Below are 13,467 nucleotides of genomic sequence, written 5' to 3'. Positions count from 1 at the left end.
GCATCCACAGCAATTTGCGTAGATTAGAGTTTGATGACTATTGGTGAGAGAAGTGAGGCAGATTGGTATATATGTCGGGGGGTTTTAATCGGTTTGAGTAGATTAGGGTGGGATAGTCATGAGGTAGATGGATGGATTGGTGTGTATGGGTTTGGTGTGAACGGAGGGAAGATGAGGATGTCTTGGTTTTAAGTAGCGTTGATTAGGATATGTAGTGGGTAGTACAGGTTAGGGCTGGGCTGGCTCAAAGGTTGGGTTGGCAGACTGTTACTTTATTCATAAACTTGACAGTTTCGTCGCGGGGGCGGGGGTTCATTAAGTCAGACTACAGTTTACAGGGTCTGTTCATTTTGTTCTGTAGCCTCTTTAAATTCGATAAATCTAGGTGCCACTCTTTTGGAAAGAATCTTAAGTTGATCTGGTCTTGGGTAACTGTAAGTCTAGTCCTGGTTAACTGTTTGACCAAGTAATTCATTCAGCCCAAAACCAGCAGCTCCATGGTGTCATATATTTTGAGCTGATTTGAGTATATGAATTTTACTTGTAGTGCCAGATTTAGAAGGGGCAGTAGTCAGAAGTGCAGAAGATAATAGAGATTATATTGTAGTCCTGGCTCTGTTACTGTCACTGATTTTGTTACATAGCCAGATCACTGATTGTCTCTTACTTGCCTGCATTTTACCTATGTACATTTGGGAGCAGTAACCATGGCTACCTTTAAGGGTCTTCTGAAGATGAATGAGAACAGGAAAGGGCTTTTAGGTCCCTGGAAAAGGAGTCCAGTTTAAGTGTGTATGGTTAGTCGTTGCATTTAATGAAGGGATTGGGGGAGGGGTGGCTTTTTTTCCCCCCTGATTTCTGACTTTTTGCCCTTTTCTACACCAGGCTTTAATGCTAGAAAATTTACAGAAACACTCAACACCCCATGCTGCATTTCAGCCAAATTCCCAGGTAAGAAAGAAGGTTCATTAGATGGGATAGGCTCTTTGGATGCACAGACACATGGAAGGACATGATGTGTTCTTGAGGCTTAATTACTTACCAACATTTCCTAAGTTCCCTGGGTCAGAAATGTTCTTGTACTTGGAAAGTTGAATTCTAATAAAAGAATTCAAGAACAGAATCAGAATAGTTACTAGTTAATTTCTAATGTGTACTTGAAATGGTGTGTGCAGAAAGATGTGGCTCCAACTTAAGTGCCGTATGGGAATCTGACGGCATTTATTTGCCATTGATTTGGGGGGAGAAGTAGTCTTTGAATGTAGATGGAAAGTAGACAGTCGCTAGGGCAATGCAGGAAAATACTTGCTGAGGAACTCTTGTGTTAACTTAAATTTTTCAAGAATTCAATCTTTTGGAAATCATCCACCATTAAAAGTGTTTATACTGCCCAAGCAGTTACTCCTAAACCTGATTAGTTGCTCTGTTACTAATTCAAGATACTTAATTGTTGGAGGCCTTGGTTTCTTTGATTTCCCTATGTGTAATATAGGAGGTAGGACTAGATCCGTAGTTTTATAACTGCTCTGCCGAGGTTTTGTGGAACTGCTTTTGGAGGCTTCTAGGGAAGATACCTTCTTCCCAAGTGAGGAGGGGTTCACACTCCACTTTTAAACTAAATCAGATTTTTATCTGCTTTGTATATTCAGCTTCTGCATAAGATTTTGTATATTGAGTTTCTGCATAAGACTTTTTTTTAATTTTTATAAAAAGATTTTATTTATTTATTTTTAGAGAGGGGTAAGGGAGGGAGGAAGAGAGGGAGAGAAACATCCATTTGTGGTTGCCTTTCACGCACCCCCCACTAGGGACCTGGCCTGCACCCCAGGCGTGTGCCCTAAACTGGGAATCGAACCAGCGACCTTTTGCTTCACAGGCCAACCCTCAGTCCACTGAGCCACACCAGCTAGGCTTCATGAGATTTCTTTAAAAGTAATCATTCCACAGTTTTTCTTTAAAAAACAAAACAAACCCTAAAAAGGAAAATTTTAACACTATCTTAAACTGCTTGATCTCTTAAGATTCTTTTCAGTTTTAAAATCCCCTCATTGTAGTGTATCATTCACTTGAAGGAAAAATCCAGATCTTTGTTAGTGCAGTGGTGTGCAGCTCCAGTACTAGATGAAGTCCCAAGATACTGTGGAAAAACAAGAGAGCCTTCCTACTCCCTTGTTATCACCTCATTAAGGTGTAGCTTAATCCAGCCAGTTTACAGAGGTTTAGTTAAGTACTTTAACAAGTATAAGAAACTGCATAAATTAATCAGTTTATGATGATACTCCTTTTACATTTTAGTCTTTGAAGCTTTGCTTTTATTAACATAGGATTTTTGCAACAAATACATGTATTTTCTGATACATGCAACCCATACTTCATCAATGTCCATTGAGTACCAAGAAACTCATCTCTACTTTAGGTGAAAGCGAACATTTACGATGCTTAGGAAAGATAGCAAGTAACATAAAAAGTATTTAGATTTTTTCCTTTTTTCTGGAGTTCTAATAGGACTTGCCAAGCAAGAAGGTTCTCAGGAGGAGGATTTGTGAAGAGAAAACTGAGGGACAAAAGAGTGATGTGGGGATCTGTGTTGCAAAAAAAAAGGGGGTGGGGGGAGGATTAAGCCTCTGGATTTTAGATATTGTTACCAAGGGTTTCCTATCACCCAAAGAAAGTAGAGTTAGAAGAACTCTGTCTAAAAGTTGGATGGACATTCTTTTTTTTTAATCTCTTGCTTTCATACTTTACGTACTAAAATTTTGAAGGTGTTTGTCAAAATGTTTCCCGGATAGGTAGAGATTGTTGACAACAAAAAAATGAACTAATATGAACTAGTATTTTTTCCTTTCATTTCTTGATGTTACTACTATAAGAAAAATTTAGATTTTCTTTTTTAAAGATTTTATTTATTTATTTTTAGAGAGGGGAAGAAAGGGAGAAAGGGAGAGAAACATCAGTGTGAGAGAGAAACATGGATCGGTTGCCTCGACTGGGGACAAACTCACAATGCAGGCATGTGCCCTGACTGGGAATCGAACTAACGACCTCTTGCTTTGTAGAACAATGCCCAACCAACAGCACACCCGTCAGAGCTAGATTGTTTTTAGATAATATTTTTTTATTATCTAAGAATTTAGAATAGAAGACATAGTTTTACAGGAATTTATTTCTTTCAAGGTTTGTGCATCGCTCTTTGGATAGGAACTGAATATTTAAAATAAAAAAATCGTGTGCAGTTCCTCATTTTGCCATCTTCTGTGAATCATATAGGGCAATTCATTTTGGTCCTCAGCATAAAAGTAGCTTACAAAGGGGCTGTCTAACATTTTAATCATCTTTCTTGAGTCCAGTAAGGAGTAGATCTCCTTTGACCTTTGATCCATGCAATGTTCTTCCTTGCATTTTCATGATTTGCTTTCCTAGACTTTTCTTTTCCATGTCCTCTATACAGATTGGTGAGGAAATGAGCCAGAACAGTTTCATAAAACAGTATCTGGAAAAGCAGCAGGAGCTACTTAGGCAGCGTCTGGAACGTGAAGCTCGAGAAGCTGCAGAACTTGAAGGTAAGCCCAGAACTGTCACTTCTTACAAGGAGTTCTTCATTCTTATTCCTGTAACCGAGTAGATGGGTCTGTTTAACTAGGCAATTTCAGGAATAAGTCAGTCTGAGACTAACTGCTTCTATACTTTGGTAATTTATAGAGCCAAGTGAGTTATTACTTACTTTTTATCAGGGAAGAAGACACTTAATTTGACAGTCTTATTAGAAGAGGATTCCAGCCACCAGGAAGAGTTATAAGCAAATTAAGCCATCCTTTAGATGAGGTAGAGCTTAGTCCTAGGGAGTTTTTCTTTATGTACAGCACTCTTTTTAGTAAATACTCTCTATCCATGACTTTTCCTGACCTCCTTCACTCTTACATATTCCCACATGCTGAGCCCTTCACTCCCTCCCTGCCCCGACCCAATCTGTACTTTGCAGAAGCTTCAGCAGAGTCGGAGGACGAGATGATCCATCCTGAGGGAGTGGCTTCCCTGCTGCCTCCTGACTTTCAGAGCAGCCTGGAGAGACCAGAGCTGGAGCTCAGCAGACATTCGCCCAGTACGTATCTCCCTCCCCACTGCGCTGTTTTGTCAATCCTGCGTAGTTGGTGGGGGGAGGTAGTTACACCTCCTTTCCTGCTAAGCCTCCGATAAAGTCCCAGGGAAACTCTGTGACTTGATATTTGACATGTTTTTCATGGAAATTGTGTCCTTTTTGAAGTCTGCTTTCACCTCTATGTTGTGTTAACCTCTCAGAGTGTTTCATAAAGTAGTATGATTTTTCTTTTCATCTGTACCTCTTTAACCTCTGAATTTAGCCAACAGTCACAACTTTTTTTCACCTCTTTACGAATTACATATATTATGAGTTGCACATCCAGTCACCCCCCAAAGGTCATCTTCTGCAGCTTATTAATTCATAATTTTTATTGAGCTCCTGTTTATGCCAGGCATGTGCTAGACACCAGGAATATAGTAAAGAAAAAGATAAGTCTCTGCCCTAACAAAACATATAGTGAGGAAATGGACATTAAACAAATTATTACATAATTAATTACAGTTGTGCTATGTGCTGTGAAAGTCAGTGCAGAGTATTACGTGAGCTGTAACCCAGAATGTGGACTAGGTTCAGGCAAGATTAAATTTTTCACATTATTAAGCACCCAGTTTTGCATAGTATCTCAAGCAAAAGTCTGTAAATGCAGCCTTTGTTAGGAACTACTTACCTAAGGCAGTATCCTTTTAGGAAAAGATGTATATAAGACTTGTGTATAGTATATAGTTATATATATATATTTTTGAAGTTTTTATTTATTTTTAGAGAGAGGGAAAGAGAGGGAGAGAAACATCAATTGATTTGCCTCTTGTATGCACCCCAGCTGGGGACCAAACCTGCTACCCAGGCATGTGCCCTGTCGGGAATTGAGCAACCTTTCAGTTTATGGGACAATACTTAATCAACTGAGTCACACGGTCAGGGCAGATAGCTATATTAAACCAATGTGTAAATTAACAAGTATTTCAAATCAGTAATGTTAGTGGTCATGGTTAGTTGCTGGATCTTCTGATTAATATAGAATTTCTTACTGAAAATAGATTTTTAGGAGGTGTTTAATGGTTGGAGAGAAATACTCTCTTTTAGATACTTCTTTTCTCCTCAGCTATAAAAGTGGCAGACCCTCAGTTGATCCATTTATCTCTTAGCACTCTTTTCTCCCTGATTGTAAAGTCAGGAGGAAGAGGGGAAACTCTAATTAGGTATCAGCGTTTCTTCTCAAATAAAAATCACTCAAAATATTAATTGATTCCTGCCATGTACATATCTCCATATTAGAGTATATGGGGAGTTAGCATGTTTGTAAAAATCTATTTAGGGAGAGAAGACAATTGCAGTGAAACTAACACTAGAAGTTGGTATTTATTTTTTAAAGATTTTATTTATTTTTAGAGCGGGGGGAGGGAGGAACAAAGAGAAGGTGAAAAACATCAATGTGAGAGAAGTATCGATCAGTTGCCTATTGTATGGACTGAACCTGCAACCCAGGCAAGTGGCCTGACCAGGAATCAAACTGGCAGCCTTTCACTTTCTGGGATGACGCCCAGCCAACTGAGCCACACTGGCCAGGGCTGGGACTCCACATTTTTTTAAGTCCTCTTATAGTTCTGTTCTTCTGGGACTCTACATTTTTTAAGTCCTCATATCATTCTGTTGATCAACTCGATTTATGAATGACTAACTGAAAGAATAGTTTCTAAGTGTAATATTTAATCAGGATCCTTGGTTGGTATTCTGGCAACCTCCTATTTATGTGCTGTAGACAATCCCAAATAGGAAGAAAGAATTGGCTTATAAAATCTTCCCTGGCTCTCATTTTTGCCTCACTCCCTCTCCATCACTTTCTTCAGATTTTCTTAGGTATGGGAGTCAGTATCCACTCTCTAATAGTCAGGAGTTGTCTGGAGTCCTTTCTAGATCATGACTGGGTATACAAATATCCTATGTTAATGTTTTTAAAAAGAGCCTGATCTTGGAAATTAAGAGGGAAAAAATGCAAAAACATTTAAAAATGAATATTTAGAATACAGGTTCTTTAACAAAGGAGTAGCCCCAAGGGATCTTAGCAAGGCTTTTGCCTACAGAGCATGTAGTACTTATTCTTTTTTCTCATATTATATCTGGATGCTGAGATTCTAGAGAAATGCTAAATAATGTTTAACTTAGCCACCATGAATCAGATTTAGCTTTGGCGGCATTGCCAGGTCTCCATTCTCTTAATTCCTGCATCTTACTCAAACCGAAAGATACCCTTTGGCTACAGGGTTTGCTGTGATCTTTTTTTTTTTTTTTTTTTTTAACTTTATTTTTTTAGAGATGAGGATGTGAGGGTGGGGGAGAGGGAGAGAAAAACATCAATCAGTTACCTCTCACACACCTCCAGTTGGGGAGCTGGCCCACAACCCATGTTTGTGCTCTGACTGGGAATCAAACCTGCAAACTTCAGTTCACAGGCCAACACTCAGTCCACTGAGCCTCACCAGTCAGAGCCTACTGTGATCTTCAGCTACCTTACTTGGGTCCTGCAAATCCTGTCCAGAGATTTGTCTTTTAGGGTGAAGAAGCTGCTCTCCAATATGACTCTTACACATTCTTCAGTTGAGTACCTTATATACTGTCTATCAGCCACCTTGTCCTTTCTCCTGAAGGCTTCTGGCTTTGGAATCTTGGAAATCTTACATTTACCCTGACTTGCTTTTCAGTTCCTGAAATACATTCGTTAATCTGTTCCCACTGTTTGCTCCACCCTTTGCTAAAGGTGCTCAGTTTCTACACATTATTCACATTTGGCTTGGAACACTTATGTGGCCCTATGCTCATAACAGTAGATGGAACCTTTCCCAGAAGCTTGTCTGCATCATAACAACTTTATACAAAGAACTAGAAAGAGATGCCTTATCTCTTCCTTATATTTTGTATTGTTTACTAAGCTCTTGTTTCATACCACATTTTTTTAAGAGGGAGAGAGAAACAATTTGTTGTTCCACTTATTTATGCATTCATTGGTTGATTATTTTAAAAATTGAATTTATTAGGGTGACACTGGTTAATAATAATATATATTTCAGGTGTAATAAAATAATATATATTTCAGGTGTACAATTCTGTAATATGTCATCTGTATATTGTGTTGTGTGTTCACCACCCCAGGTCAAATCTCCATCCATCATCATCTATTCCCTCTTTACCTTCTCCTACCTTCCCCAAACCTCATTTCCGTCTGGTAATCACTGTCATGTCATCTGTCTAGGAGTTGTTTTGTGTGTGTGGGCGGGTGTTGTTGGTATTTTTTCCCCTTACCATTTATTCCCCTAATAACAACCCCCTGCAATCATCACACCGACGTCCATGTCCATTAGTCCTCTTTCCTTTCTGTTCATTCCCTCCACCCCCTAACCACCACCCCAGAGCTGTCAGCCTGCTCTCTGTCTACAATTCTGTCTCTATTTTGCTTGTTATTTCAGTTTGTTAATTAGATTCCACATATGAGTGAAATCATGTGCATTGGTTGATTGTTGTATGTGCCCTGACCTGGGATGCAACCCGCAGCCTTGCTGTATTGGGACGGCACTCCAGCCAGCTAGCTACCCTGCCAAAGTTATTCATTGATTTCTTACAGATTTTTCTAAATGTTTACTAAAAAAATCTGGCCCGTCACTGTATGTCTTAACCATAGATCTGTACACACACCCATAATGTAAGTCTTCATTCAGTAACCCAGATAAAAAATGGTATATATGCAGAGATCCTGTTTAATCAAGTAATCATGGAGTAAAGTTTTATAACTTTTTTTTTTATTACAGAAGCAAAGACTAGTTCATTTTAGATTGTCGTGATACAGAAATAAGGGGAGATACTGGGTTAGAGCTCACACCATCTGCTTTATTTGCCACCATTTTCTATACTGTTAGTTTAGAACGTAGTTTTGTGGATCATTTAAACCTTTTGTACTGTATTAAAATGGAGCCTGATACAGCTGAGTATGTATCTGGAATAGAATGATCTTTAGGCTCTCTTCTAAACTGGTTTTCATCAGTATTTGCATTGATATTCTATGTACTGTTTTAATACTTTTAGAAAACTTAGAAATCTTGCAGCCTATTTGTCCTTTTTCAGTCAGGTCATTGAGACCGAGTTACCATCTTTCATGAAATGTGAGACGAACTTTTTCCAGTTTTACATGGAGTTACTATTTGGAGTAAACTAGACTGGTAGTTTCCAAGCTTTTTTTTAATAGAACTTTTTTTTTCCTTAAAAAAAAAAAAAATCTCACCTTGAGCTCCATATATGAAACATAATTGAGAAGGGCTCTTTCTGAAGCACTGTCCAATTTGCTTATAGTAATTTCTAAGAACTTTGGGGCCCTGAAAACCATTTGTTTAAGTACTTATTTCATTGAGATTGTTATTTTACAAACTGGTTTATTAATCATAGTATTTTGGTCAAAATTAGTGGTAGCAATTCGCAATCTAAAGAAATGACAATGATCATAGTGAAGTCTTGAGTTTTGATTCAGAGTGAGAAACTATTTTATAGAAATATGCACATTTTGTATTTGTACATCCCTGCTATATAGTTTGAAGGCCCTGGTAGTTATTTTACATTTATCTAAGTTATTTTTAATAAGTGAATTGACTTTGACATACTAAAAGTATTCCAGACATACACAACAGGAATTATTAATAATGCCCTGACCCATAGGGCTTTTTAGTCTTTTCTTCTGCATAGATGTTAAAGAAATTGATACAAATACGTATTGACAAGCTCATATTGTTATGATTGATTGAATTTTAGAAGAAAGCAACCTTGAATGAGTGTTCACGTCATGAATCTGACTTGATTTTCTTTTGTTTGATAGGAAAAAGCTCCTCTATTTCTGAAGAGAAAGGTGACTCTGATGATGAGAAACCAAGGAAAGGAGAAAGACGATCATCCAGGGTCAGACAGGTAACTCAAATAACTCCTAAAGCATTCATCACCTCTTTGGGTAATGTTTTGCATATCTCCTCCTTTTCTTCCTCTTCAAACTATTTCAGAGTTGGCATCTCTAGATTTCTATACGTTCTTCTTACTCTCTCACCTTTTTTTCATTTTTTGTTTTTTAATTTAGATCTGCTCTGGCCTTCAAATTTCTGAGTGAATATATAAAAAATAAAGCTTAATTGTGAAAGTTAAGCTGGTGTATATTCCTAAAGCACATTATTAGAAAACATAATTATCCAATTAAAACCTTAAAACTATATGATATGATGTTAAGTGAGCAAATACAAAAGTATATGTGTAGTGTAATTATGACTATGGAAACAATGAGAAAATTAAATATACCAAAATTTTTAAAAAATCACATTAAATGATAATAGGTCAATCCCCGCCTTCTTTCTAGATGTTCAGTTTATATATATTTTTAAAGCTTGAAGCTAAAAAGTAAACTGGAAGTTTTATTTTGTACTCCTTTTGGTCACTATTTTGATTCCATAAGAGTCCATATTAGTCATGCTTGTCTACTGTCACACGTGTTTCTGTGTTCCTGAAAAAAGCATTTGTCACTTGAGTTTCTCCTTCTTGTGAGTGTCTTGTGAGATATTTTTTCTCTTTTGATAGTGAGCAAATGTACATGAAACCATTGTATATATTTTTTCTTTTTAGGCAAGAGCAGCTAAACTCTCAGAGTGCAGCCAGGTTGCTGAGGAGGAAGAGGATCAAGAGATACCTTCCAGAAATCTGAGGGTCAGAGCAGATCGAAATTTGAAAACAGAGGAGGAAGAAGAAGAGGAAGAGGAAGAGGAAGAAGAGGAGGAAGAAGAGGAAGAAGATGATGAGGGACTAAAATCTAGGGATGCACCAATTCTGAAACAGTTTGAGGAAGAAGAAGAGAGGGGAGGGATGCCCAGAGCAAAACCAGAAGAGATGATGGATGACAGACCCCAAACCGTAAGATCCCAGGAACAGGAGGGGTTAGAGAGAGGAGGAATAGTTACAAGGTCCCAGGAAGAAGCTAGTAAAAGAAGTCATCTGGCCAGACATCAGCAGGAGAAAGAGATGAAAACAGCTTCTTCCCTTGAGGAAGAAGGAGAAATAAAATCTTCAAAAGGCTTGGAGGAAAAATCAAAGTCTCCTTCCCCTCCTCGTTTGACTGAAGATCTGGAGAAGACCCCTCTTATGCTACAACCAGAACAAACTGCCAGTGAGGAGGAAACTCCCCCGCCTTTGCTTACCAAGGAAGCATCTTCACCGCCACGTAATACACAGCTTCAGAGTGAAGAAGAAACAGAGCCCATGGAAGGCCCAGCCCCCCCTGTTCTCATTCAGTTATCTCCTCCTAGTGCAGATGCCGAGGCCAGGGAGCTATTAATAGCACAGCATACTGTCCAGTTGGCAGGAGGAGGCTTGTCTCCTTTGTCAGGTCCTGCAGACACCAATGCAGAATCTCCAGCAGAGAAAGTGCCAGAAGAGAGTGTCCCGCCTCTAGTTCAGAAAAGCACACTAGCTGACCTCTCCACCCAGAAGGGTCCTGAAACTGAGCTGGACAAATCTCCACCACTCCCTCTAAAAATTGAGGAATTAGCACCAGCCAAAGAGATCGTTGAGGAATCTCTGAAACAACCATCTTTGGAACAGAAGGAAGGTAGAAGAGCTTCTCATACCCTTCTCCCAAGCCACAGATTGAAACAGTCAGCTGACTCCTCCTCTAGCCGGTCCTCTTCATCTTCATCTTCCAGTTCTAGATCAAGATCTCGTTCTCCTGATAGTTCAGGCTCTCATTCTCATTCACCTCCAAGATCTAAACAGAGAGATGTAGCTCATGCCAACCCTCGTAGTAGATCCAAGATGGGCTCCAGATCAACATCAGAGTCCAGGTCACGTTCCCGTTCTCGTTCCCGTTCAGCTTCAAGCAACAGCAGAAAAGTAAGTGTGGGAGTGTCCAGGGTGTTTTGATGTTCTGTCTATATGCCAGTATTTTTCAACCCCAGGAGAACCTATCATTTTCTGACAGAAATAGGAAAAGCTTCCTTTAGTTCCCTAGTTCAGTGATTACTTGCCCCTCATTTCAGAGTCTAATTTTCAATTAATTTATCCCTAAATAGGGTCCTTTTGTGTGTGGTGTTTTTGTTGGTTTTTTGTTGGGGTTTTTTTTTTTTTTTTTCCTGAGCCCCTTTGATTGCAAAGAAAAGAATTTGAATTTTTTTTATTTTTTTTATTTTTTTTTTAGTTCATTTACCCACCTCCTCCATTATACTATAAACTTTTTAAGGATATGGACATGTCTTTTTACATGTGTGTTCCAGTACCCGCCACCTAGCTGAGACTAACAAGTAATTTGTAGAATAATATAAGAAGTCAGGGAGATCACTGCTAACACAAATGGGAATAAACACAGGGACCAAAAGTCCAAAGTATTGAATTGGGTCAGCAGAAGTTGGAAAACTCAGTGATCTACTGAACTTAGACCACATAAAATAATTTGCATTATGTGTTTCATTTCTTCAGTCTCTGAGCCCTGGAGTCTCCAGGGACAGCAGCACCAGCTACACTGAAACCAAAGATCCCTCTTCTGGTCAGGAGGTTGCAACTCCACCAGTGCCACAACTACAGGTCCTTGAGCCAAAGGAGAGGACTTCCACCTCATCCTCTATTCCAGTGAGGCCTATGAGCCAACCTGAGCCAGCAGAGAAGCATGTGACACAGAGGGTACAGCCTGAGCGGGTACGCTATTATGCCCTCTCTCTAGAGGGAGATGGAGGATTAGGCATGACTTTCCCTTCTGTCTTAGCTAAAAAACTTAAAGGTCAGTCTGGACAAGATTCATTAAAAATGTAAAGATTGGAGATAATTGTTAGATTCCACTTAACTCATTTCCAGCTCCCTGGTTCATGAGGTGGAGTTCTCAGCTCCAGGGTTCTCATGGTCAGTTTTTCCACAGAAAGAACTCTTTTTTTTCCCTGCCCCAAAGGAAGCCTTTTCTTGGTTCTCTCAAAAAAAAGAATTCTAATGAAATGATTGCTGGCGTAGAAATTTTTAAAGCAGTACTCCTTTCTGCTTTGTAAAATGAAATAACATATGTAGGGCTGAGTGTGGAGCTGGTACAGTGTATGTCCGTCTCTACCTTTTACCAGCTCCAGGTTCAGCCAAGCAGATTTAAGTATGTTGCTATGTTTGTTTTGCTATGTTTGTCCTGACAGGGGAGCCCAAAGAAGTGTGAAGCTGAAGAGGCAGAGCCACCAGCTGCCACACAGCCTCAAACCTCAGCGACTCCGACCTCTCACCTACCAGAATCAGAAAAGATTCATCACACTGTGTAAGTGATACACCTCACCTGGGGTATAACAAGAAACTAGGAGTGTGGGATAGTTCTGGATAGTTCTTTGCTCCCTAGGGTTCTTTGACTAAGCACTTCTAGTTTCCTTTTAAAACATGAGGACAGAGCTTTATCTGGACAAAGGCTAGACTTCAGTCCTATGACAGGAACTGCCACCAGAGCTCTTAAGGTAATCTGAAAAATGGTGGTGAAAGCATAAAGAAACCCATATCTGGGATCATCTGACCAAAATAGTTAATTCCTTTAAGGAGCAGACTGCAGAGGCTTGTTACCAAACTCAAGACAGTTTGAAGAGAATTGACCCAGGACACCTTAACTCAATCTTTGACTCAGATTTACCAGCTACATCTAAGCCAGGGAATAGAGGTTAATAAAGGATATTGAGGGTCTACAAAGAAAGGCATAGGAGAGCACTGCCGTGTTTTAGTTTCTGTATTTTTCTTGTTTATTAGCTGTCATTTTATTAAACACAGCCTAGTTAGCTCTTACAGCATACAACAGAGCAAAAGATGAAGTCCATACCAAGTCCAAAGTTTATTCCTGGGTTTTAAAGACCCTTGAATTGATTCTGTTGTTCATACAATTGATGTGAGTTTTCTATTCCTTATATTTATTTCTAGGAAAATATTCATAACAAATTAAATCTGTGATTGAATAGTCATCCATTATCCTGAGCTTAGGTATTATAAATTAAGAAGCAGTTGAACCAAAATTTCTGGCTTCAAATTCTCATGGGAAATGAAAAAGAAAAGCATTGTGGAAATAAGATGCTTAGCTTTTAGATATCAAGAATTTGGTTCTGCCTTGGTGAATGTTCTGTGTAGACAGTTGGCCTAAAGTTGTTCATGATTGTTTCTGTGTCATTTTAACACTACTACCAGTATGATTTTTCCCTTTATGTAAAAGTCTAATAATTCACACTCTTTCAAGAGCTTTAGACTGTCTTTTTGCTTCTGATTTTGGAGGGTGGTGGGCAGATGACGTGATTTTATTATGTCATTTCTTTATGACTTTAATATAGTTTGGTACTCCATACTAGATAGCTCTTGCCTTG

At 38.9% G+C, this 13,467-nt stretch overlaps 1 protein-coding gene across 7 annotated transcripts in view; it reads left to right on the top strand.

Annotated features, from left to right (window-relative positions):
* The window catches only part of ACIN1 (apoptotic chromatin condensation inducer 1), a 29,841-nt gene that overhangs the window by 743 nt on the left and 15,631 nt on the right, over nt 1-13,467 (top strand). For 5 of the 7 annotated variants that reach the window (XM_054577814.1, XM_054577813.1, XM_054577810.1 and 2 more), the window contains exons 2-8: nt 886-951; nt 3,449-3,560; nt 3,980-4,099; nt 8,955-9,043; nt 9,743-11,002; nt 11,585-11,800; nt 12,277-12,392. In XM_054577814.1, the coding sequence (XP_054433789.1) occupies nt 886-951; nt 3,449-3,560; nt 3,980-4,099; nt 8,955-9,043; nt 9,743-11,002; nt 11,585-11,800; nt 12,277-12,392 (1,979 nt within the window). The remainder of the gene's footprint in view (nt 1-885; nt 952-3,448; nt 3,561-3,979; nt 4,100-8,954; nt 9,044-9,742; nt 11,003-11,584; nt 11,801-12,276; nt 12,393-13,467) is intronic. The other 2 variants (XM_054577815.1, XM_054577812.1) reach the window with 2 other exon arrangements.

Source organism: Pteronotus mesoamericanus, unplaced genomic scaffold, assembly GCF_021234165.1.
Source record: "Pteronotus mesoamericanus isolate MK-2021 breed Mesoamerican mustached bat unplaced genomic scaffold, CSHL_Meso_final contig_46, whole genome shotgun sequence".
Taxonomy (NCBI): domain Eukaryota; kingdom Metazoa; phylum Chordata; class Mammalia; order Chiroptera; family Mormoopidae; genus Pteronotus; species Pteronotus mesoamericanus.
This window is presented reverse-complemented; position numbering and strand designations above follow the sequence as displayed.